The following is a 27893-nucleotide window of genomic DNA, read 5'->3' on the forward strand; positions in this document are numbered from 1 at the left end:
ATAATACAATAACAAAGGAATAGAACAGAAATACAGAAAGTGCATATTCCTCTTAATTATACCCTACATAAACCTTTGCATTGGATTTGCTGAATTTGTTAAAAAATCTGTATTTGTTATTATTTAAGCACTGAACCACCTAATACCTACAAATGAAGACTTCAAATGCAATCCCTACTGTCCCCTCTGTCCTGGATAAAGACCAAGCTGCCTGTGGAAGAGTAACAAAGATTATTTGCAATTGCTTTGCATTTGTAAGCCCAGAATTAAGGCTTAGGAATGCAAAACAAGAAGATGCCTCTGCTAAAATAATTTCTACCAGTACTGACAGATCAAATGCAAAAGGAACACAACAAACCAAGAAAGATTCTTCAGGAAGAAGGATATCCTTCAGGGGTTATACACGGATAAGCAAATTAAATTATATTTAGATCTAAACTATTTAGTTTTAAAAGTCTAAGTGAATTAGGAGTTCTTCAGCTTCTTCTGAATCCTGTGGAGTATCCATCCATATAATCTATTGAAAAAGGAAGTATTACAGCACCACATTCAACACCCTCATGAAGAGAAGCACCTCTTTCTCTCCCTCTGAAGACCACAGAAATTTTTTAGGGACCAAGGTAGCCTAGGAAAGTTAGGGTAATTTGGTTTTGAAATTAAGCATTTCAATAAAAGGTCTAAAATATTGTGGAGATAATCAGAATTTGAGATCAGGAGTCCAGGACCACTGGCTATCTGGAAGGTGAAACAGGTGGTTGGGAACTAAATAGTGTCAATCTTCTAAGAGAATTACACATTTTCTGAAGGCCTTATTTGGTTCCATATTTGCCAACTTGAAGTGCTTTGTAGAAAATGTTCTAAAATCAGGATTAAATTTCAGAATTAATTTATCCTAAAAGAAAAAAAAAATCTCATTTCCTTCTATTTTCATTGTTTAGAGGAAACCTCAAAAGTATATATCAATGATAAAAAAAAAATTTTGTTCAGCATATTCAACAGATGACCCACAGATGGAGAAAGTTCAGGTTCCCTTCTCTTGCATTACAAACTCTTCTGACAAAGCCGTTTTTGCCTTCCTCCACACCTAAATAACAGATTCATCAACACTTTCAGTCTGTTTTCCTGTTTTATGGAACAAATTTCCTTGTGTGACATGTTAGGTAGCTAAAAGCAATCAACTAAATAAAATCTGACACAGAGTGATTTTATTTGCTCTTTTACAAGGAGTAAGTTTAGTGGAGCGCTTTACTCTTTAAGCTCTTATTTTGACTGATGCTCAGACTCATTCCAGTCTTTATCGAAGGACAAACTAATGCAATTAGGAGGCAATTAAAGCTTTTTCAAGGCATTCCTATGCATTGATTACTACCAGAGTGTAAATATAAACTTATCAAAAGTGTGACTTAACAGTCACCTGCAGGAAATGTTTTGAAAGATGCCAGTGTACTGGAGAAGAACTACGTATTTTTTAATTCCTGAGGCAACACAAAATACACTGCAGACTACTTACTACCCTGCTACTGAGAGTGGACATAGACTTTCAGGAGATTTATTACAGAAAGGGGTGTATGTCTTTGGGTTTCAATGTTTATGAGCTGATCTTAGCATGCTTCCACTGGTTTGTTGGACAAGGACATGTTCTCTCATTGAAAGAGAGCAGTGTGTCTTCTTAACTATGTCTTACAACTCAGCAAATGAGCAGGTCGAGGCAACTCCTGAATCTTCAAAGGGCTGGTTTGTTCCAAATCAGACTAAAATAGTTACACTTTAAACATCTTTTCACATGGAGATAAACAGATACTGAAAGCAAAAAAAGTAATCTCTTGGTCCGTGGAAAATCAGATAATACTGCCAGCCTAGGAGAAGGACTTTTCAGGAGGCACTGGTACATCATTTTGAACACAGAGCTGAAAATAAACATGGTCCCTGGTGTTCCCAGACACTGCACCTACCATTAGCAACCTTTTCTCTCCATAGCCACAGTTTCTCTTGGGAGCACATAAAAACCCTCCCAGGGATTTAAATTTGAGGATTTTCATGTAATTTAAACCCAGAATAACAGAATAAATATTTACACAAGTAGGCAACCACTTGGAGGTTGCCGAATATTAGGCAAATCAGCATGTGATTAGACATAACAAGAAAGGATTTCTAATAGAGACATTAATTTTGAATAAAACTGATAGAAGACTCTAAAAACATAACCATCCTTGCAAATACAAAAGAGCTATGGGTTTTTTATATGCTAAAATGAGTGTCTTTGTATTAACTTGTTTAGCCTTCACATAAACTGTTCTTCCTCAGTGTTTACAGACTGTTTGACTCCTACCCACCATCTGGCCAAGTTTTGTCCCAAATTCCAGAAATGTTGATGAGAAAAACATGGATAAGTAAAAGTAAATGCATATGCACACTTTTTGGAGGCAATTTGCACCCTGTTTACAATCAGGCTACCTACTTAACAGCTATTTTCACTAATAATCAGAGTGGGATTTATCCGAGGTACCAAAATACTTACATCAATTTAGATACCTGATTTCAGGTATCTGCCTGCAAGTGCCTGTGTGTCTGGAAGGTGTCTGAATTGTAATTCTATTTTATGTTCTTGGCCTACTGGACCCAAACCAACACAGAAAAGACAACTATTCACAACAAAGAAAACTAGGCTTTCATGTATTAAAGAATGATCTATAGTATCTTACCATAACATTCCTTTCATAATGTTCATGTTCTTTCTCAAAATCTATTACAAAGCCATTTAGAGACCAAATAAATGTCAGGTCTAATGTGGGATCATGGGATGCAATGCACTGCATGGTAGCATTCTCTCCAACGGTGACATCAACATTCAACGGAGCTAAAGTAATCCTTGTAGCTTCTGTGAAGTTAATGGCAAACATGGAAAACTCCAATAAATAAATGTTTATTCAAATACAAACTCGGCTTCATAACTATTTGATCATACATTAAACCACTCTCTCAAACTCTAGTTTACATGTTATTCATACAACTACATTTCAAAGGACCAAACTGAAAGGAACAAAGAAAACATTTTACAACTAAAATTCCTGACTTCTGTTTAGCTGTTTAAATCTCTGAATCACATTACAAGTATTTTTATTCCCTGACTGTATCTCAAGTAGAAAGAAGACACATGATGAATCTTACATGACTTGTGCTGCGTTTCTTGTTTCAATTATAATATTTCCTATGTTTTAAAACTTGTCTCTTTAATGAATGAAAAGTTCTACTTGGTTAGGCTGAGTCTGATTTCCATTACAGCATTGTAGGGATTGAGATCTTAATTTATCTACTGATATAATAGATGCATAACAAATTGTGCAAATAGCTACATGTGAAAAAGAAGAGAAAACAATACAAGGAAAGGAAGAAAGCTGTACATCCCCCAGCAATGTCTCTTATTATTACAGGAACAAAAAAGAAAGCAGACATCTCATGACACTTGCTTTAGCTCTTGACACATACATCAAACTCATATGGCAAATTAGCAACTGTTCTGGAAGGGACTCACTGGATCAGTGACACTTGTTCCTTTTCTTACAATTATTATCATAAAACAAAAAGTAACAGAATATCTTCCTTATGCCATGACATGTAATATCTGTCCCACCAATATGAGAGTGGTAGTAGGGTATCAAAAGTGGGAAGACAATAGCCATAAGAAAAGTTATTGCCACTAGTTAAAACCTAGGCTTGAGCTTGCTCCAAGGAGCACACTCCATTCCATCACACACAGAAAAAGAAAATAACCTCAGTAAGCCCAGTATTTTGTCAATCTGCCTCAGAAAGAAACCTTTTCCCAGATCCTACTCTAGTAATCTAAAACCTGCTTAATACTGAGACTACAAGGATGGCACAACTACTGCCTTTTGCAATATGGAGCATCTCACAGTGTATTGGAGCAGCCTGTTAACATCTGGTCTCCAGGGCCTTACATATGGACTCATGCATAGGATACTTGCTCCATTCCAGTGTGGTGGTGCTGGTATGCTCAGTACCAATACCTGCCTAAAAAGTTGCTGAAAGAGTGGACCAGTGGCAGGGAATGAACAGCAGTTGGGAAAAACCATCAGAGTTTGCAGTGTCTGCCAGCTTCAGATTTAACTTTTTAGTTTCCTATAGTCATGTGCAATGTCTGAGACATTTTATGGGCCACACAATGTGCTTGGGAATGCCACTTTCAATGCATTCTTCATCAACCTTCAGCATTGCCCACAACGTGAAAATGATTTTGAAATAAGTCAACTGACCTTTCTGTTTCTGCTGTGATGTCTTATACTCTTGGTGTTCATTTTTAGATGAATCAGAGCAGAATTTTACAAAATTTAAAATTTCTTTATACTAGTTTATAAGGTTTACAAACATATTGGTTTTTGTTTCACTGTGCGAATTTGGTATGCAAATGTTCTTCCTGATTTTAGAAGATATGCTAGAACAATTAAGGGACTGGATATATTTATTTACATAAACTTTCAAAATTAAATGCCTGAGTGTAATATTAAGATATATGAAACAGCAGAAGATAATAAAAAGTAACTGCAAGGATCAAAATACAGTTTTACATTTCATTTGGTACAATAAATTTGGAATGTATCAGCCAGAAAATTGCTTTCATATGATGCCACAGACTAACTCTTCCATTAGCACAACAATATTGTGGCATTGAGCTGTCACATCCAGCATGATTTCTGGAACAGAGATTAAACACGTATTTGACAAATGACTCTTCTACTATCACTGGTACTTGATAAGACATAGCTGTTACAGAATGTTATCCTTCCTGTCTGTAGTCTACAGTTATTTAATTATTTGAAATCAGATTTAAAATACACAACTAAGGGTATCAGTACTCAAGCAGAAAATACAAATACTGATAACGGAAAATAATTTAGAAATGCAATCATATGGATATACACCCTTATCCCCAAATTTAATGCATATTTCTTTAACAGCAATTCTCTCTGAAACATGTTTATACCACCAGCATCACCACCACAACACCACCACACCAAAACCCCCCAAAAACAAATGACAAAACCAAACCAAACCAAACCAAACCAAAGCCCGTACAAAGCAAAACACCACAACACTAAGGAAGGTCAGCAGGAGTCCCATTTCTCTGAGTCATGGCCCCAGAATCACACCTTAGCATGAGTGCTGAGCTATCAAATAGAGCCAATGCGTTAAAGTATGTCAGTTTAATGTATTTTATTTAATAATCTCTTATGGAAAAATCAACACTGAAAATTGAGATACAGTGTTAGAACTGGTGCAAACATACCCAGTTTCAGCTGAGCAATATGCTTTAAAAGCATCAATTCATTTATAATGAGCAATTAAATTAGAAAGATGTAGAACAGCTTGAAAAAGCACTGCAATGCTGGAACAAAAGTAGTGTTTTTGAATTAAGGGATTCTACCCAAAACAAATGAATGCAATTCTGAGGCTTACCTGTCATTTCTAGAACACCAGTGCTATTGGCTTTTCCTCGGTTATTTTCTGCAAAACATGTGTAGCGACCTTCATCCAGCTTTGTGACATTGATAATTTCCAGGCTCCCATCATCCCAGATACGTATGCTATGGAAAGTGCAAAAAATACATCAAGAGAAATGAGATTTTACATTAGAAAGCAATGCTTCCTGTAGAACTGTAGTAAGTCAAAGAACAAACCACAAACATCATTTCAAAGCTCATATCTAACTACTGGATTTATAAACACTCCTTCAGTAAAAAATATTTAAAGAGACTGTGGCATGATCAGATGCCTCAGGTTGCTGGAGCAAGAGAATGTACTTCTATTCACTTGTACTCATTCAAGTGTTTTTCTTAGACTTTTAATAGTACAATGCAATTTTTAAACCAGACTAGGTAAAGCTGGATACCCTGCTAACTCTTTGAATCTGTACTGCCAGCAACATTTTGGCATATTATTTTCCTGAAGTTACACATTTTCCTGTCCCTGAGGTCTGCAAAATGGAGAACTATCCTATGGGATAGACAGATACATAAGGCTACATTTCTAAGGCTCAAAGTGTTCACTAACAGTACTAACCGGCTCCCATTTACAAGTAATTCTGTTCCTTTGCTCCAGGAGAATTTTGGCTTAGGAGCAGCTTTAGGCTTGCATTCAATGATTACACGCCCCCCTTTAGCAGCTAGGATTTTCTTCTTCATAGGGTTCAGTTCAAAAGTAGGAGGTGAAGCTGAAAGCAAAAATTAACATAAATACTGCTGTTAGTGATTTTACTGCAAAATAGAACTTGTTTGCAACAACAAGAACAGAACTCTTGAATTGTTTACAAATGTTCATTTTCAGGCCAGTAAGAAAAATATTAACAATACAGATGATGTACTGAGAAGCACATGGTAATCTAAAAAACCAGGAAAAATCATTACGTAGTTCTGTGCTGTGTTACACCAGAGGTTTCTTTCTATTGATTTCTGAACTTTCATCTGAGTTTAATCTAACAAGATCAAAGTCCACTGAAAGTTCCTCCCTTTCAAAAGGCCTTTTGATCAGTCCTAATAAAATTCAGATTCCTGGAGGTAAATTTCTTTCACAAGTTGCTCACTCAATCATACTTCCAAAGAATAGTTGGGTTTACTTTTCAGTGGTTTTAACCCTCTCTAGAAACTAAAATTGTGCCCTTCTTATTCTCTGTGATTTTCTGTTTGGCCACCTGGCTTTAGGTGGACTCTCAGATGTACAAGAATACTGAGACATGACTGTCGTAAGCACCACACTTATGTCTCTGAGGTCAGATCTTTGCTTACTAATTTTCTCTTTATTTTAAACCAAATAAAAGAAAAAAAGCTTTTAATTATTTTGCATCTTAGCATACCACCATTAATCATGCCAGCGTGTGCACAGCCTGAGGAAATAAAGCTATTATTTAATTACAGAAGTACAGAGCAAAACTCTGACCAATATTCACATCTTACCAACCCTGAACTTTGAAAATGCACACAGAGGAAGTGCTCATTTTGTTTCAACCAAGCTGGTAGGGAGTATATAGTAATGGAAGAACAGTGTAGAATGAAGCATTGTTGTGCAATGGGTTGGGAAAAACAAGAATAGTTTAGTTCTTGGGAAAGTCTGAAGGCAAATGTGAGATGGAAAGAATAGTAACTACTGCAGGGAAATCTAGGAAACTATGTCATACAGCCAGAGTGTCTGCTCTAATGAAATCAGTAAAAACATCAGAAATTGTTTTAAGGCTGGGAACTCTAGATCTGAGAGTCAAACTTTCAACAGGATGCTTCCTAGGAAAACACAATGGATTCATAACTACATCCAGCCATCAAATGGCACAGCTACGTTGCATACAACATGGTGACTTGGGTGTAATGGGTTGTAGAAAGCAAAAGCAAAGGGGACAGCAAAGATGAAGAGCTTCAAAGGCCAAGTAAGTGACAACATGGTTTGTTAAAAAGCAAATTTTTCCTCACAGAGGAGTGATCATAGGTGAGCAAAAATGAAAATGCTTCTTAACCAGTTTTGCAAGCTTGAAAGTATAGGCTGCAACTCCATGTGCTTCATGTAACTTCTGCACTATCAGTTCCTCTGAGAGGGAACAGCAGGAAACAAACATCATAAATAAGAATGGAAAAAACGCCCCACAAGTTGGTAACTTTATTCCTCAAGTTGTTGTCAAAAACCAGCTAGAGAACTCAAATAAACCCCATCTCACCTAGACTGAGTGAGAGTTCTTAGCTTCATCCTCACAGGAATGTGTTACCAAACAGTATTTGCAAATGTAACTGCTATCTTATTCAACCCTGAGACAGTAAATAGAGAAGTAATCCCACTGACCCACAATCTTCAGTTCAGCATTTGCATAAATAATTCCATGCATGTTTTCTGCTATACACTGGTACATGCCGGCATCGTCAAAGGTCAGACTTTGCATTCTTAGTTCACCCTTCCGGAACTAAAACACAGAATCAATAAAACAACAAGATATTAATATAAACTACGTAAGTTGAAGAATTCACACACATCCACATTATTTTTTTTTTCTTTTCCTTTTTTGGTGACATTGGGTTCATCTTTTTTTAAAGAAAGATTCAGTGTCATTCAGTACTTAAGTTTCTGGAAAAGTCCTAGCTGAGTGTCAGTAGACAAATTTACTCTCCAGTCCAGCGTTATCATATCAATGCAAACACTGCTGAATCAGAAATAAGAAACAAGGAATTAAATTAATTTTATGCACATAACCTTTGTTATGCCATGCTCACTGGTCAGTACTTTCTGTTGTTACATCATTTTACAATAGAAAAAAGTCAAAGCAAGTCCCAGTGAGGTAGGAGTTTTTCAGAAGATTCCTCTGGGAGATGGTAGAAACTATTTTCTAACACTTTGTTTTAATGTAAAAAAGAAAAAGCAGTCAATCAAAATAAGGTACTTAAGTTGGGGTATTTGGTAAATTACAAATAGATGTCAAGCAGTTTTTGAAAGATCATGTTAATATATTCTGTTTTCTTGTGAAAATCAAGCTGAAATCTTTAACCCTTGTATCTAAGTACATTGGAGTGCATGGAGCAGTGGAAGATTAAGACAATACTACTTAGATGAAAAGAGAACAGATTAAAGGAAACGTATTTTCTGACTTGTTTTATGTGAAAATTTTTTAATCAGGTTTTCTAAAAGGCATCTTTGTTGTGTGCTAAATGAAATGCCTAATTGCAAGTTATCTGTTTTAAAAACAAATTATATTTTCAAGGCAATTAACATATTTTTGCTATCTTCCATTTGGAAATCATTTTATATCACAGTAACACACCGTAAAATCTTCTGGTGTACTACTGGAGACTTAAACATGGTGTTCTGCATCCCAGTGTGCCGATTTTTTCAGTGAAAGCCAAGTTCAGTGGGGACTAGCAAGCAACTCACTTGTTAAATTATTTGTTTGCAATAACTGCCAAATCTAGACAAAATCATTGTTTTTCCTGGTTTAAGCCACCTCCAAATAGCAGATAGTGACAACCCTGTTCTCCCTCCAACATCACACATTTTTCTTAAGATATACAGTCAAAAAAACAAGCTGCCTCATTGTCTTTTTTTATTTGCTTGCCAAGATCAGAGTCATCAGAGCTCAACAGATGCAGACCTGCATTGTGCCCTCATATTCTCTTGGGTTTTTTAATGGCTTTTCATATAGTATAAGCAACAGACTTTAAATACACTTTTGAAATGCCTGAACAGATTTTTCCCTGAGCAGCTGTGGACTTCTCATCCCTGTAATTGTTCAAGGGCAGGCTGGATGGAGTTCTGAGCAACCTGGCCTAGTGAAATGTGCCCCTGCCCATGGCTAGGGGCTTGGAACTAAACGATCTTTAAAGCACCTTCCAACACAAACCATTCAGTGTCTCCATGATTCTAGGACACAAAATCTACTTTGTTTAAACCAAATATGCAATGTAACAGAATTAAATTATCAAACATTACTTCTTTAAACTTCTTTTAAGCATCACCCAAACACTTGCAACACTCCGTGTCTAGAAAAAATGTGAAAAAAATACAGGATATAGAAACACTACTGATAATTTTAAAAATACTTTTTCTTGTCATAAGTCCACTGACTCTATTTTGTCTTATATTTTTAATGACACATTCATGTTTAATGTGGTAAACGGATTAATTTTAAAAAGAAGCTGATAGACTTTTTTTAATCCAGAGTGAGAAGCATTAAAAGGCCTGGAGAAAAAGGGATCTCCATCTCCTAAACATGGTCAAAAGTTAAGTTTATAATTCAAAGCTGAATACTAAATAGCCTGAAGAAATAAGAGAAGATTGAGATGAAACTTTTAAAAGTAGATTTTAATGCCTCATACAAGTGGAATCAGCAAATATTTGGATCATTATAATTAATTTTCCTTTAACCTTTAATAATGCATGCTTCAAAAAATTGTTTCCATGAGCTAACCAGTCAAGCCTGTGTTACCTACAGCAGTACACTCACCGAGGCACCGTTCTTCAGCCACCTAATTGTTGGAATAGGCTTGCCCGTAGCTACACAAGGCCAGTACAGGTCACTGCCTATATCCCTTTCTGTGTCATTGATATGTTCAACCCACTCAGGAGCAGCTGCAGAATAAAATACATGATGCATTGTAAATATAGCACATACATATTTAATTGGAATTATATTGTATTAATTTCACTGCTTTTCCCATGATATTTAAAACAGGCAACACAAAGTAATGGTGATAACTCAGCAATGTGCCAGCACAAAAAAGAAAGTTTTTGTCTTACAAGATAGATTCAAAATAGCTTCAAATTATTTTTTATGAGAAGAAAATTTGGAATTGAAATAATGGCTCCTGAATGACCAAAGACATAAGATATTTCCACTTATATTGATCTGATCTGTAGATTATTCAGTGTGGAAATTACTCAGTAGGACCATAAAAATGATAGCTAAATGACATGAAATTGTGCAAAACTGTGTATGTACTGAAAGGATCTCCAAGAAATTATTCTCCTGGTCCAGACAGGATATGTAAGAAATTAATATTGAAAATGGTCCAGCATTTTTGCTTTTGCTAAACAAACAAACCAATTTACTTATTACGAGCAGTAATAACCTTCCCACACTAATTCTGAGTTTGATGTACTGAAGTTCTAGCACTTAACTGAAGATCTTAACTCAGAAGATCTTCAGTACAGCCAATGAAAGATATAAATCTTCTGAGGGTGGTTCAGATGTTATGTGTGACCTTTTCATGGCATAGTTTTGTGGCATAAGCCTCAGACAAGAAGTCAACTTACTTGGGAAGATTTCAGTACGAGCAGTAAGATACAATTTTTGGTTACCTAATTTAACCAAATGCATAAAGGGAAGTGACAGAGGGCAGAGGAATAAAGAACTGTTCATAGCTAATAAGAGAGAGAGCTATGACAGAACACACAAACAAAATGAGAAAACAAGAAATCATAACAAACCTAATGGTATCTTTTTCCTCCCAGAAGTTCTTTCACTTCAAGCACTATAAATTGATTTAATTTACACTACGCTCAAGTATATTAACACATAACTGTCAAGGTGTATATACCAGCTATCATAACCAGACAAATTGAGTAGTCATTCAATTAATACATAAATATCATGCCTGGCATTTAATGCAAGAATTTTGATTCTGCTCTATTACCTTGAACAGCAGTGTGTGAGGATGATAATACGAATCACCACTGATATCAAGTGTGAAAACACAGACATTTCCAACATAAGTAAAAGCAACACAGATCATCAGCAATAAAATTGTTCTTCCTACCTTGTACATAAACTCTTGCTTGATGTTTATCCTTTCCTTTATAGTTTTCAGCTTCACACTCATAAAGTCCTTCATCTTCATACTGAATATTGAAGATCTTAAGAACTGCACCAGACATGCTTATCTCAGCAGAGGCTGGCAAGGGTTCAAGGTATTTACTCCATCTGAGTTCAGGAACCGGACTTGAAAAGGTACAGTAAAGTACAAATCAGTGTGTTCAAGAACTGGCTGTTAAATTGCATACTACAAAAAGAGCATTTGAAAATGAAACACGTATTTTCATTCCCTGGAAAATGAAAGCAAACCGTGCTCTACAATAACTTTAAAACACACTTACTTTCCAAGAGCGAAACACTCCAGTGTCACGTTTTGCCCCAGGAGAGCGTATGTGTCCTTGAACTTCACCTTGATATCAGCAGGATATACTTTTGCTCCTAATATGAAAAAAAAGATTCTAAGAAAAGGCATGTGAGAAAGTTATACAGCTATTAAAATTTCCACAGTTTGATAAAACTTTTCTTAAAATTCCAGACACAATTTTTCTTTACACTGTATAAATAGCCTGTCAATTCATAAGATCTGACTAAGCACTGAACTTTTACTAGAAGGCACCATCTTTTTACTCAGAAACTAGTTATCTTTCTCTAGATGACAAATCCTAACTTTTTTACAGAATTTCTAATTGCTTTTGAAGCATGATGTGTGTGGGTAGGCAAAAACCTGAGTCTCTATTTTCCACAATTTTTTTACTGGATAGAATATTTTGAATTATTTTGAATTTAAGCTCAATTTTATCTCAGTAAGGGTATGAAGGAGCTAGAGCAAGCACATCTACAGTTTAATGAGAGCACAGGGATGTAAAAGTAATCAAATCTCCTTACTAGCAATCCCTGTAGGAATCCTCTTGCAATTCTAGATGAAGATGGCAGTGTGAATACTGGCCATGGAATATTTGGTCAAAGATCAGTAATTTGGAATTATTCAAATTCAATCAGTAATACGGAAAATTTTACAGATAAAAGGGTCGCTAAAAAATTAATCATCAGTTTATGAGAACCTAGTGACTGACAGTCTGAAGTGGCAAAAGGGAACTTGGTTCCTATTTGGAAAACATGCAGTTCTCCTGAAGAAACAGTGACAAATAATCCAGTAACACAAAGCTACAAAGGTGTTCTAGGAGATTGACCATGAGACACAAAGCTTTTAGGCCACTGTTGGATAGGAAGTTTCATAAGGGGAAAAGGATTTTCCTCTTTCATGGGGGATTTTCCAGGGGGAAAAAAGTAAATCCTGAAGCTGTTCATCAACATTTACATGAAGTTTCTGCTTTACAGTCATACTCCTTTGAACCAGTGCCAAGACTAAAAACGTTATTGAAAATTTTGGAATGAGATCAGGGGCTTATGATATAAAAGAGATGGGGATTCTGGGGATAAGAACTCTGTTCTCAATGATTTGAAAGGAAATTTGTGAATGAATCTATGGAGATTTCCTTAATGAAGTTTTCAATGTGGATCAAAATGATTTGGACCTCTGGAACACCAAGTAACATTGTGCAGTAGCCCTTATAACTTGCCATATCTCCTTACAGAAATGAAAGCAGTTATGAATTAGCACAAAATTATAATACAAACAGTTAAAATACTGCATGTGCATAGTATTGCCAATAAATACTTACGATCAGATTGCGGAATAAGTGGAATAAATTTACTGAATACACTCTTCGTTATTGAAGGGCTGGACACAAAACACGAGTAATTGCCCTTATCTGATGCTTCCACATTTGCTATGTAGAGATTGCCATTTGTCTGGGACACAAACCGTCGTTTGTCCAAAGCAATGAACACTGGGAACTCATTTAGAAGCCAGCGATAACTGAGGTCATCTACAGGAAAATATTGTAGTCAATATTAAAACCCAACACTATCAGCTATTTAAACCACAGAATATTGTCTGCATATAAATCACTTGACTCTGATTTCTAGGTTATAGATCTTTTTTTTCAGAGAGGCAGCTATGTGAGAGAGATTTATACATCTCAGCAGCCAGCTCATTCCTGTCTACACTGAACATTGGGGCACTACTGCCATGAGTGCAGGTTACTGGGGACCTGGCTACAGTGTGCACACCTTGCCCTGGGCACAACCATCCCACAGGAACTGCAGTGGGATGGGATCAGAGAGGCAGCTGGGTCTTGACCTTATGCAATCGAGAAGCTGGGAAGTCCTCACCAGTCTTGTGATTTAGACAAAACCTTAGAATATTTTAACTAGTAATATGTCTCTGCTCTACAGTTTCTTGCAATGCTTAAACTGAGCATGAAAACTAAATCATTACTCCATTTTACAAGGTAGAAGAGATGCTAACAGCCAATTTCATCCCTCATGATGGAACTCCAGATGATTGAGATTATGGGTATAATCCCTGCAGAGCTCTTCAGTAGCTAATGATGAGAAAAAGTCACTTACAGAAAATAAATAACCTCATCCCTGACCCTCTGGGAATGCTTCTGCTGTTCCATGATTTTAACAGAAGCCCATGATCATTGCAGTTGAGGCGACTTTACCAGGTGGTAAATAAATCTGGGCCCTGTCCAAGACCAGCAGAAAGTCTGGGATGACACAGTGACAGAGTGACATGTACTCAGGTCTTTTGATTGGTAAACCAAGTCTCCTCTCTGTTATGCAGGTTAGCCTGAGTAATTCTATTTGTAGTATCAAAACCTACTTGAAAATTCAACAATATTCCTTACATATGACCAACAACATATTCAAAACAGAAACCTAACCTAAATGGTGATTCTCAAGCTGCATAAAAGTTATTGTTTCAGTAAATATAAAGAAAACTTGCAACAATAAATATTAACTTGCCTTTTACTCTTAATACATTGAAAATGAAGCACTTTTAGCTGAATTACCTGGGTAGTGGTAAGGGGGCTCACAAAGAAGCACTGCTCCAACACCTTCTCGCACTTTCACCTCATAACGTTCCTCAGGTGGAAAGGGATCCAGATCTAGTTTTAAAAAAAGCAAGAGGAGGAGAATAGGGATTTTAACCACAGTAACTTTTTATTATTATAATTATTTTTAGTCCTGCAGAGATTAGTATAGAAATACAATACATGGCAGACAGAAACCTGTTGACCCCTAATGCCAGTTTTGCTTGTCATTATCAAATGAATTCTTTTTTACATTATTTTTGTCATCATAATTGTAAATTCCAGGGGGGAAAAAAAGTGATGCAGACTGTATCCCTAAGAGTACTTAGGTTTAAAATATTCTAGTGAGTTTTAAGGCACTGGATCTAAAAAGCATGTACAGTATTCTCAGATGGATTAATTGATGAAGTATGTGAGAGAATGTGAGTTTTGTTCCATAGTTTCAGTAAATTTGACAGCAAAACAAAATTAAAGCTGGTCAAGACTTTTTTGAACTCTTCGAAATGGTTGTTGACATTTTTCAGTCAGTTTATGCATAAGCAAAAGAACATAAAGAACAGACATTTTCGATATTAATTTTAGCAACTCTATTCAGTTCTTTAGCAACAGTGATTGTATAAAGAAATGTTTTTTATAGGAGATCATTAAAAAGGAGAAAGGAAGAAATACAACAGTATAAAGAGGAATTAAAGTAGCCTTTTTTTTAACAGATATTTATCAGTTTCCAGCTATCTTTTCACTTCTATTCCTTACCTCTTTACACTATTATAGTTTATATATTGAAACACTGTATATTAGGGTTCTGTTTAGCACAATTTTTCAGTACTCCATCAACATTCATCTCATGCAGCCAGTGAGCTGGTAGGCAGAAAACATGCCTCAAACTGTTCTGATTCTATTTTTCTCATCTATTAAGTTTATTCATTTAATTTTTTTATCCTATTGATTATTCAGGACTCACACCACTGAAGCCTGCTTTCAATATGAATAAATATCCCATAAATTTAATGTTGATGTTTTCTCCCTTAAAAGGAAGTAACCACCTGGTCTTCAATGTTTTTCTCGAAAATATAGTGGATAAATACAGACTAAGACTATATCAACTATCATATGATCCATCAGCTCATTATAGCTTCTGACTTTCCTGAATATTTGTGGTCCCACAGTCTTAGAAGTACAATCTGAAAGCTGAACTTTTCACTACATGTCTAATCTTCTACAGCAAGGAGTGAATTCTGCTTATGGAGGCTGATTAAAGACAAGAGGGGTACTAAACCCTTAGTGTCAGGGCACCCAAGGCTTTGTGAATGCACCCCAGTTAAAGTGGGTTCCTTTTTTTGCAATTCCTTTTTTTGCCCTCTGATGAAAAAATATATCCAGGGAAAAAGGCAACTTAAGGCAAAATAAAATAAAAATCCCAAACATTGTCTTCAGTCTGCAAAATTTCGCATTAGTCTTCATGTAGTACATCAATTTTTTACAATGCATGTATTTGGTGACGTGCAGGTCTGTACATGTACGTGTACACACAGGACCAGCTCATAGCTGTCAGAAGTTGACAGAAACTTCCCCCAACAGGATCTCCATTGTAGCCTAGAAGTCGGGGCACACTTTACTGGCAAGTGCCGTGCCTTCCTCCTGCAGCTGCATTTGCACTGTGGCAGCATCTCATCACCATACGCCCTCACTCTTGTCTTTCTTCTGTGACTATTTCCCCTCAGGTCCTACCACGATTTAAAAAGAGTCTGGACATTATCATCACCAGATCTGGCTCCATGAGTCTCTCAATTAATAATTTAACAATAACTCACTGGGAAGGCTGTCATGTTACGTCAGCGGAATGCTAAAGCATATAAAATGCTTACAAATTTATTTTGTGTCGATCCCTGCAGACTAAGGCATTTAAGGTACTGTTTTTAGAGTAATACAGACACAGCACATGTTAGCAGAAGACACCACAGTGTAAAACATTGGGCATTCCTAGCTAACCATAATTTTTCTGTATTTTGACATAAACAACGGCTTACATCCAAAACTCAGAGTGGCTTCACGGCTTCTGACAGTTCCAAAGCTATTTGACACTACACAGACATATTTTCCAGCATCTCTTGATTTCTCTGGATTACTGATAACAAGTGTGCCTCCCACCATACTGTAGCGCTCCTTTGTTAAATCAATATCCCAGTTGTTGAGTTTCCACCTATCAAAAAACAAAAGCCAGATGTAAGATTTGGCCCCAAAAAGCAAACCCTATAAGAAATATGATGTGAAAAATAACTCGTAAATTCTGATAAATGATACAGGAAGTTATTAACTTCTATACAAGTTTTAAGTTTTCCTTCAGCAAGAGGCACAGATTTGAACTCCAGAGGTCTTTTAAACATAACAGTGTCAGTTCTGCCTTCTTGGAGATGTGACATAGTTTGTTAAAACATAATTGCTGGCCAAGCAGTAAGAGATGCTTCAGCTGGCTGTGAATAAGCTAACCAATCATCAAACACAGGGAATTTAAACATATCTCGAATAATTATCTAAGGACAGACTGGATACAAATATACTCCCTCTGCACCTTTAAAGTATGGGGTAATAAGAGATTTTTGCAAACCTGCTGCAGAAAATGAAAATTTTTTATAAAACATAATGTGCTAGTAAAGTCAGTGCAAAAACTGTGGCATCCTTCATAAATGACCTACTTATTACATTCAGAAAATTGCTGGACACTGTCCCCTTAGTTATGGTAAAACCCCACAGCCAATTCACTGAATTACTACAACTTGCACTTCAGGGATTAAGACAGAAACTGGTGGCCCAGTTCTGACCCTCACCGATTTCTACTTATTTAAAAAAATGCTAAAAAACACGGAGTGGGAACCAGAATGCGTGATTTATATTTGTGTCTATTACTGTGTCCACAAGAGGGGGCCCATAACCTTAGAAAGGAACTGCCTGGTTTCTATGGACAAATAGCAAGGATGCAACTTCAATACACTTAAAGATCATAAAATTATTTCAGCATAAATATTTTATTTTTTCATAAGGTAACGTTAGGCATTAGTAACTGACAATGAGAACACATACTACCTGCTCATTCACTATTGAAGATGTATCAAAATAAGCAAAATTCTCATCTGGAAGTGGAACTTGCAATTGTCACAGAAAGAAACAATACTAAGAATGGCACGAACAAAAGAATAAATCAAGAAAAAAATCTAATGAAATGGCATAATTTTAAAGATGCAGAAAATAGCATTTTGATCATATGGAATTCTAGAGGTATCACTTCAGTCCTGTGAGACATACTATATGTCTCTGTTAGAAAAAATAATTATATCCTCTGTTCAGAAATATCTAACTATAAATGTCCTGAGGACTGCTTATCCTGCAATGAAAATGGCAAGAAGAAGTCATTTACTTCTGAGATAGAAGGATTTTTGCTCAGTAACTGTTAGAAGGCTGAGCTGAAAATAACATATTGAGGTATACTAAAAATAATGATGTCAGAAAATAAGAAAAGTGGCCTTATTCTGTACTGCAATTATCATCACATCAGCTATCAGTGCTAATTGTCAGGTCTGTTCCTAGACAGGTCTGCAGAGGCAATGCAATTCTTTGAGAATGATTTTGCTAGCTCAGATTTTGCTGAGCGCACAATAGATAAAGAAGAATGTCAAAATTTATTTAGAGCCCGTAATCACCTATAGACAGTGTGTTTACAGTCTTGCAGACAGGGTGGGGGAAGTCTCTGGACCAACTGGAAGGGATGGGGAAGTACATCAAAGGGTATAAAATCTTAGCACATGTAATCTCTCCACACTTTCCAAGCATGGCAAGAGGAAGTATGTGCCAAAAAAATGTCATGTACCAGGATCATATTCAAATGGTGATTCTGTACAGGTAGACAACCTGCTAGCCTATTTTTAGAAGTGGCAATGAAGACTAACTAAGCTGTTTTGATGGAAGAATACCATAGCTGGTCACAATACTGTAACAGATTTAGAAGAACAGCCAGCAGACTTGATTGCTTTTTCTGTTCTAGGAAGCAGTCTGGGAACACACGTAAGTGAGTACTGGTGGCAGGTCATAGCGTAATTTACTGACATGGATCTGATCTTTTTTTGCTGGCAAGAAATTGTGTCCGTCCTTAGTACAATGACAGCAGTTTTCTGCCTATGATCAGGCTGTAATTTAGTCACAGTCTTAATACTGACAATCTTAAGTACATTTCTCTTTATACAATGAGCAGATAATGGCTGACAAACTTATATGAATGAACAACAAAGAAGAATTGCTTTCTACAATAATATAATTATTGTGAAAGAGGTCATGTGGGAATTTGTATTAAAACTAGTTGAAATGCTTTTTCAGAATAAAGTTTTTCATGTCTTCAGTAGCATAGCTGACACATTCTTGATCACTGCTCTACAACACAGTGGATGCAAAAGCAACATGGGATGTTCAACAACCAATAATTCTCCTTTCAAAGTGAAATAGAATAAAAAAAGGTGTTCTGAATCAAGAACAAAGACTCATATCTCAGTCAATCTCAGCCTAAGCTGGAAAGATAGCCTCTTAAATACTTTTAAAGGTCACTTTTTTTTTTTTTTTTTTTAATTTACATCTGGATCAGTATTTCTTTCAAAAACTGAAAACATTTAATACCATATACTGTCTTCAACACTGATTAGACATTTTGGCAAATCAAGGTTGAGTCTTACTCAAAAATTGCATATCTCCCCATTTTTTCCTGCCTCGAAGACTTGGCTCCAACCTTTTAAGAAGTCAAGCATTTAATAACACAATCTGATATAGCTGCTGAATAAAATATGCAAGATCTGAGAATCAAAACACGAGATATTACCTGTAAGTAGGAGGAGGAATTGCGCGAGCTCTGCAATTCATTGAAACTTGTCCATCTGAAGATTCTTCTGGATAGATGGTATCGATAGGTTGCTCCTCAAAAACAGGTCCATAATCTTTGTTTCCTTCTTCTGAAAACAGAACGGAGTTTCAAATTAATCATTTTTTAATTAGCAGTCAAACTGAAGATGAATTTTCATCACACATTCCAGAATCAAAATGTGAAGGCCAGATAGTGAGTCGCCCAAAGTTAATTCTATGCGCTTCAGCAAAACTGGAGCATTACAGGTAACAAAAGTGCTGTCTGTCCTTCACTGACTCCTGCCTTCTAAGAACCAAATTAACTCAAACTTTGTTCTTCTAATACTACCGTGTGTGCCTTCTCTGATGAAATTAATTATTTGTCACTGTTTAGACCAAATGTGGAGATAATTAGGAACTAAAGATATGCCCCTTAGAAATACCGAGACCAACTTACTTCACAGAGAACAACAAATTCTAATCAAAAAGGTCCACATCCAAAACAACTACTCATAGTTATTCCTGATTTTATAGCCTAATCATCTCCAATGATTTTATGTATTTAGAAAGAATCTTTACTACATCAGACAAAAAACCCCTTATGTTGGGTATGAAAGCTGAAAATTACATTGTTTCCAGATCACACCTGTTTTTCACGCTGAGGTACGTATTAGCTTTCTACACTCCAAAATACAATTTTAGAAAGGTATTATTTATTTTAAAACCATTTCATTTTGCAAAGCCAAGCACTTAAAGGTGAATAAATGTAAAACAGGTTTGACAACAAACTGTATTTTTTAATCTTTATTCTTCATTTGTCGATGCTGTTGTAAAGGTGGCAGGTTCTGCCCACCTCTGCTGCATTCCCTTCTCCTTTATCTCCTCCAAGCATACAAGGCTTCTCTTTGGGGTCCAAGAAGCAAGACTAAGAGCAAAAGGGGAATGTTCTGGAAAAATTCTTCTCAGTAAATCTAGGATGTAACTGGGTTTTTTTCTGTGAAAATGTCAACTATGCATTCTAGGTACAGAATGACTCTGTGAGGAGACAGTACATGCTCCATATAGGTAAAATTTTGAGAAAACACAGTTATCTAATTCTCACAGGTCTCTGCTGAGACTGAAATAACAGTATGGACACTTGTGAGCAAATTCAAGGGAGAACAAAGGAGTACATGACTGCTAACAAGTTCACCTTCCATTCAAGTTCAGAGCCTTGCTCCATATCCTAGAGATGCCAGAGATTTCTAAAATGACTTCAAGATTCTTGTAATACAAGGGAAACAAACAAAACAAACACAGTTTTACTAATAAGATCTTCAGAGACGGCTGAATAGTTTAACTCGGACATTTTCAAAACCAGCGGTTAAGGATGGAAAAATTCTGACATTTTGCAATAGTATCTTTGCTGCCTATAAAAATTTGCTACGTGTCTTGCAATTTAAAAAATCTTCTCAGATCAGTAAATAAACTGGCAATGTACATGATGAATGTTCTTAAATCAAATGATGATTTTGTACACATGCCCTTAAAACTCCTGTCTTTGGCTCTAAAAGATTTTAGACTAAATTAGACAGTTTTTAGGAAAACTATAAAAGAAAAAGCCTATCTATATACCTAAAGAATGTGAATTATTCCAGTGTAAAAATACCACATATACACAGAACACTCCTTCTGCAGACATCTTTTTTATTGTTCCTAAATTCCATATGCATAGATAGACACTGGATTACAGCACTTGAAGAAGACTGGGTACAGATAAAAAGCAAGTTCCCTTTTGACTTAAAATTTGGGGAAAAAAAATCACCATTTCCCTTGAGGACAGGAGGAGGTCCAGAAGACACTGTTGTGCTGTGAGATGTGGTCAGGCAACTTAATTTTTAAAAACGAATTCATGTAATGAGAAGTCTTTCAAAGAAACAAAGAAGAAAAGCTAGAAAGGCAGAGCTTTTAAACAATGGTCTGCTTTCTTTCATATTTTAAAGCACAACACGACATAAAAATCTACATATTGCTAGAGCAGAAGAAGAACTAATTTCAGACTGAAAAGGCAAGATTCACTTACTTGCTCAGTCTGGAATGACTAAGTCAGAAACCTGATGGCATGTTCTGTGCAGTTCTTAAATATGAATACAGAATAACAACAGCCTCTAGCAGCAAATAGCCATATCATATGCAGCTGACTCTTCACCTTAGGACTCAAATGATGTTACAGAGCACTTAGGCATTTCATGGCATGCATTTTTAATGCTGCCAGCACTATAAATTATATTGAGTGAACGCCTGCTTCTCACACCTATCAAATGTGCTTTATAAAGGCACTTCTGCTGCAATCTATTATGAATCTGGTTTCAGGTGTTTGTCTGAGCAGAATAAGATGTGCAGACTGAATGTCAGGTATGGCAAACAATAAACCTTTCATTCTCAGCCACAAGGTGAGTGTGGACCAGTGATATGAAACAGCACATGGGAGAAAAGAGAAGAGAAAGGGGTTGTGAACAGATCTTCAAGAAATGTTCACACTTTAAGTGAAGTACCACGACTGTGTGACAAAGTTTGGAGAGCAAGGAAGGGCAGACTAAGAGTACAAGGAAAAGCATCAGCTCACTGAAGTTGTGCCTACATGAAAAAGAGAAGTAGGGAAAGAAGAAGGAAATGGATGTATTAGACTGAGGATGTGATGAAGAGCACATTTCCTGTGTTCAGGTCCTGCTTTAGACAAGAGGATGGACTATCTGACCTCTCAAACAGCACCCTATGTTTTGGATATATTTATTGTGATTTATAAATTGAATTGGAGCAAAAGCTATCACCTGACTATTAGAGGCATTCTTCAGTGAATTCTGCAAACAAGACTCAGACCTTTCAACAGTGCTACAATGTATTAGGAAGTCTGTGCAAAGGTCAAGAAAATCTCTGATGAGATCACAGATCCTGTATAAGAACCTTTCCCTCTAGAAGGTGGTCCTGTCATCTGTTCTCTGACACTTTGCAACTGAGCAGTGTAATTTTTCCTCTAGGCTTTCCTATAACACCACTCGTGCTTGTCTGACTTCTTAGGCAGCTGCTAAAGCTAAAGAGAGTGGAAATCTATTCAATTCTTGCTTTCTGGCTCAGTCTTCTGTCAGCTTAGTGAGGTGAATTTGTTCACTGACGAAGACCTGTGCCAGGGCAAAGCATGAAATAGGAGCAGGGTTGTAGGTTTCCACCTCTTGTGCAAAAGAAGTTGTCTCATTAATCGAACCCTCTGAAAGAACTGTTATTTAAGTAAGATACATTGGTCTGAAAGCCTTACCACTATTTACAGATGCACTACAAAATTACGTTAGCACACCTTAATGCCCCTGAACAAGCCTGAGAGAGACCATAATACAAAATATCCAACACATTCAGAGAAAATGTTATCAAAACGATGTCTGAAAATGATAATCACCGACAACCTGAGGCAGTTCTTTTCAAGGCATCTCAAGAAACATCTCTCAAGAAGAGGGAAAAGGAAGGCACAATAAAAAGGCTTAATTAGTACACCCTAATTCCATACATATTTAATTCAGGAAATGTCAAACTTTTCCATATCAACATATGGAAAATTAAACTAGCTTTCCATATAAAAATTAACTTGTTTTCAAAAGGCTTTATTTTGTATGCTACATGTAGAACAAAGAGACAAAGAGATTTTCCAGCCCATATGCACTTTTTTTTTATTGCTTAGGCAATAAAAAGTACAACTAAAACCATATCAGTAGCCAATCATGCTTGTGTCAGTCTTCTATGGATCTCCCTGCATCTCACATTCTTCTATCTCCTAATCATTTGCCTACTCAAATGGCCTTGCAGCCTCCATATGCCCTGCTCCCAATCCTCCCTCACCTCCTCCTCTTTGATAAGGAAATTATGCTTATTTGTAAATAAAAAGGTAATGTAAAACTTTCTGATATGCCACCATATAGGTCCACTTCTTGTGTCTTATTTCCAAAAAGCCTAATCACTCCCTGTTATTAGAGAGCACATTTCATTAGTTCAGCATTTTCTTAATATAATTTCAGGTAATTTTTTAAATTACATGTAATGTTCCAACTACACTGGCGCTAAATTACAAGAGGTACAAATTTTACAATATAGCAGACAAATTCTGACTTGATATCTGAAAGATGAGTAACTTGAGCAAAGCTGGATTTAATTCATCATAACATTGGTAGGAAGAAGGGAAGGGACTGATTCGTCAAAATCAAATGCAATTATTTTACGTTTAAAAAGTCTTGAATTACCCATGTAACCTTCCAGTTTACACATCTTCATTTAAAAACACATAGAGGGAAATTATTCATTCAGTTCATTATACTAGAGGATCTTATTATCTGTCCTTTACATGGGCTTGTTGCTGACAAGAAGAAGGTTGGGTAGGGCTGCGGAGAGTATGGTCACTTGGTCAGTTTGTGATCTGAGCATCAGGAGCCTGAGACATGCAGAGATATATGCTAAGAGCATCCCAGGAATCAAACTTGGAACACTGTGAAAAAGGGACAATGCAGGTGTTATGTCTGTGGTGATTTTTTGGGGGAATGGCAAAGTGCTCTTGGGCTGCTTTGACATTGTTGTGATAGAAAGAAGTAGATATATCTACAAAGTTCCCGGGGGTTTAACTCTGTGTCTTTGGGATCTGTCTTCATGTGACTAAAGTCTGGAGAGCTGTCCTAAATCCATCTACGAAGCAGAATTTAGTGCTAGATTAAATTTGATACTAAATATGACAAATGGGACTGTGTCAGTAGCTGAAGACACCTCTTGAGTTTAGCAATTTTATATGTCATAAGAGAACCAAGAAAATGGCAACCTCAGGCAGCTGGCACATCGTGGCTGAAGTAAGGCATCTTTCTTACACTGCAGTACTTCATTTAACAGTCAGGCTCATCACCACTAATTTTTAATGTCCCTTTCTAGGTTCAATTATGATCTCTTCTTTTTTCTATCAGTTCTACACTTAGACAGCTTCAGAGAGCTGGGAATTTCCTGGATCAGCACTGATGAGGCGAGGATTGGCTGCTGGTGCATTGTTTTCCAGGACACCAGGTTAACGGAGGAAGTTGCAGCAGACAAAACCCAGGGCAATACATTTCCTCTGACTTTGTTGCTACTTTTCAGCATGGGGAATCACAAGGCTGATATGCAATACACAGGCAGCATATGCGAACTGACAAGGAAAGAGCTGATGATCTGAATCATAGACTTCTGTATCATATGGCGGAAAATATGGAGATGGGAACAAGAGACCACTGTGTTTATTGGGAAATGCAGCTGCCAATAATTACACGTTACTTCACAGTTAACATTTAACAACTACAATAATTCAAATATATCTGTTTTCTTCTACTCATGGACAACTGCACAGGAAGTACATAGGAAGTTAGTTTATAACTGATCTGCAGTGTTATTTTGCAAAGAACCTGAAATGGACCATTCCTTCAATTTGCTTAATTATTTTTAGAGACTGATATCTGTCTTTTCAATATACTAATTCTTACATTTTGCATAATCAGTTCTTTATCTAATCTGAATACAGAAAAGTAGAAGAAAACAGAAAATTCCCAAAGGGAATAGCATACAGTAATTTTACAGCTAGTCTTTTCTAATGATTTACTCAAATGTCTCTCAAATACAGGTCACTAAACCACTTGGACTCTTGTGCATCATTCTGTCTTCATATGGCTAGTATGTAAAGAAGCAAAAATCCTGTAAATTAAAATTTACTCTTACTTTACAAGATATATCCTTCCATGTTATCTTACAGGGTAGTTACAATCTATATTTCCACACAGGAGCTGCGGAATATTCTATATTTAAGAGTAAGACTATTTAAAATTTTCCCTTACTTATATACTTATTAATGAAATTTTTTTCTGGAATGTACAAAAATTACTCATATTTGGTTTCAGAGCAGAATTGTCATGACTGATATAGAGGGTTATCACACCATTTTGTACAAAGTTATATATATTTCAAGTGATTCATCAGAAATGGTGGATATATAGTTGCGCTTCAATTCATTGGGAAACTAGATTAAATGGGAAGCCAAATGTAAGAGCAAGTGACTTCTCTGAAATCATTCCCATAGCGTGAATTATGTGCAAAAGATTTGTAATTTATGTCTGTTTGTATTTTTGCCTCGTTTGCTCTAAATTGGCTTTAATCTTAATAAATCCTTTGTGGTGGTGGTGTATTGCCCCCATTTTTCCAAACACACTGCGATCTCTGAGAAATGCTCATTAGGCCTCAGCCTTGACAAACAGCACCTGGGCTCAGCTCTTCCCCAGTTTATCAGAAACATGGTCTGCTCCCAGGAACTGCTGCTGTCTAACGAGCTCCTGTTTTCTTTATGAACAGCCTTGGAAACTGTTTTTCTTCCCTGAATGGCATAACATCCCTATTCTTACACTTTGAAAGAAAGTGCCAACCCAAACTGTGGCCTGGAGGAAACACTGATATGACTAAAGCCCACTCTCTTGCGACCTATAAACAAATCCAAAGGTCCAAAATGAGTCCTTTGAGCTCTCCTGGACCACAGTGGGCTGTGACCAGCAAGCTCCCTCATAGTAAGGCCTCTCAGTGCCAGTGAGCTCTCAGGTTTGCTGCACTCAGAAGATCACCAAACAACGATGAATCCTGGGCTGATACCCCCACTCCTTGAGGCTCAACTCTTTGCTGAGGACATGTAAGAGCATCCAGAGTGAATATTTCACTACCTATATTAAAATGTCCTAGGGTATATTACTGTGTCCCACAGCCATAGGGAGGAGGAGAGAAGATCCAGCAGGCAGGAATTGTGCAGCAAGATTGATTTATTTAATTATTTTACAAACTCTTTTATAGACTTTTTTCTTCACAGTCTAATTGGACAAAGGATCAGCCACCCTCCGGGGTGATTGACTAAAATCCTAAAACATCCATTGTCAAAATATTTTTCTACTATACCGTAAACAAGACTTCTCAAGGCTGCGGGTGTTTCATTGTTTACAGAACTCTGCTGCCTCTTCTGTGAGAGAGAAAAGTCTCTCACGGGCTTAGAAAATAGCAAGAAAATCCTTGCTAGCAGCATTTTTGTATCCACAATCTGTGAGGGGAATTTTTCACAGGTACACTGACTCTTTACATCTGTGTGCGTAAATGTGTGCATTTGCTTTGGCAAATGCAGGAGAAATGCTGCTCTCTTAGATGTTTAAGTACCTTAGATATCTAAGTAAGTTACGCCTGTAAGTAAGGTTAAGTCAAAAGTCATAAGCTAAATTAAATGCTGCTAAGCACTGTTCTTTTGCTAAGTTTAAGTTGTAAGTTAGACTAAATGTTAAGTGTTATTCCTCTATTAAATTGTTACAGTTAAATTATAATTTAAGTTATAAGTTAGTTAAGTATAAGTTAAGTGTTGTTCCCTTGTTAAATTGTTATGTTTAAGGCATAAGTTAAGTACTTTTACATTTGAGTGCTGTCAAGCTTTTAGGCCGTATTCCTTTTATCCTTGCCCTCACTGTTCTTTTGTCACACACACCATCATCCCCCATATAAGTTTTGGCTCATTTCTGTTTTGATTGACTGGATTTTGTTTGCTGCTTTTCGGTCTTCCCTTTTTCCTTGGTGTGTCTTCACTGTCCAGTAAGTAGCAGAGTGAGTCTTGCCAACAAAGTTTGTTGTGCTGTCGCTTAATATTAAATCTGATTTTTACTCATACCCTTGCCGGTGATAGCTTTAAGTGATCTCAAACACTCCTTCAGAATATCCTCAAATGAAACAGCAAAGAAAATAGAGAAGTAATTGAACCTTAATTGAAGAAACAGCTCTCTCATTTTCTTTCAGGAATCTGATTCATCACAAAATATAAGCATATAAGTTGATCCAAATGATCAAGGTTATGCATAAGTGCATTGTTAAGCACATATTCAAGTTCTCTGCTGAAGAAGAATCAATTCTAAAAACCTCAAATGGTGACATGACTATCGATAGCAAGTCATGGTGAAAAGTTTTCCCAAGGTCACTGTCAGAAAGAAGCTAAATCAGGTAAAAAAACTTAAGTTCCCATCACTCCCACTGTGCACCAATATAAAATTATTTTAATTAACATCTCTATTTTTCTAATGAGTCTTCTTCTCTTTCTGTTTCTGCTTCCTGTACACCTATCTATTTCCCTAGCACTTAACACTGCCAAAAGTGGCTGCCCAAGACAGCCGTTGGGTGAGTATTGATCTACCTGACAGTGTTGTATCCAGTTACATATTTTAACATGAGAGAGGGACAAAGATCTGTTGACATGATGCATGGCTAGATTAACCTTGACTGCTAAAGCATGCTGACCGTAAGAGCCTTCGACTAATTTATTATCAGTTTAACTAAGTTGTCAGGCTCTGCATTAGACTTGCAAGACCAGAAACCATTTGATGAAGGTACAAGAAGATCTCGTACTGTTTTCAAAATGTCAGACGAATGAGGACCTACTCGTGTCTGAGAAGCTCATGCTCAGAAACACGATGGTCTGGGAACAAGCCAAAGTATTTCTACCTGGTGTGCAGGAACATAAACACAGCACTTCCACATTTCTGAGCACTGTGATCACATTATGATTATTTATTTATGAATGTCAGACACTCAGTAGTAGCATTAACTGATCTTCTAAGATCCAAGCAGGGACAAGACAGAGAAGATAAACAGGTATAAAGTATATCCATCCAATTCCTATTTTGGAAGAAAATTATGATCTCTCTTTAGAAAATGTGAATAATTTCGTATGCTGTGATAAA

At 36.5% G+C, this 27893-nt stretch overlaps 1 protein-coding gene across 1 annotated transcript in view; it reads right to left on the bottom strand.

Annotated features, from left to right (window-relative positions):
- Window positions 1–27893, bottom strand: part of CNTN1 (contactin 1) — a gene marked incomplete at both ends in the record, with an annotated part of 130038 nt that overhangs the window by 44657 nt on the left and 57488 nt on the right. The window contains 11 exon segments of the mRNA XM_082280428.1: window positions 2703–2878; window positions 5473–5600; window positions 6076–6226; window positions 7837–7954; window positions 9986–10110; window positions 11298–11479; window positions 11635–11731; window positions 12976–13182; window positions 14215–14310; window positions 16263–16435; window positions 19094–19223. Of these exon segments, the coding sequence (XP_082136554.1) occupies window positions 2703–2878; window positions 5473–5600; window positions 6076–6226; window positions 7837–7954; window positions 9986–10110; window positions 11298–11479; window positions 11635–11731; window positions 12976–13182; window positions 14215–14310; window positions 16263–16435; window positions 19094–19223 (1583 nt within the window).

Source organism: Coloeus monedula, assembly GCF_965178545.1.
Source record: "Coloeus monedula genome assembly, chromosome: 4".
Lineage (NCBI taxonomy): Eukaryota > Metazoa > Chordata > Aves > Passeriformes > Corvidae > Coloeus > Coloeus monedula.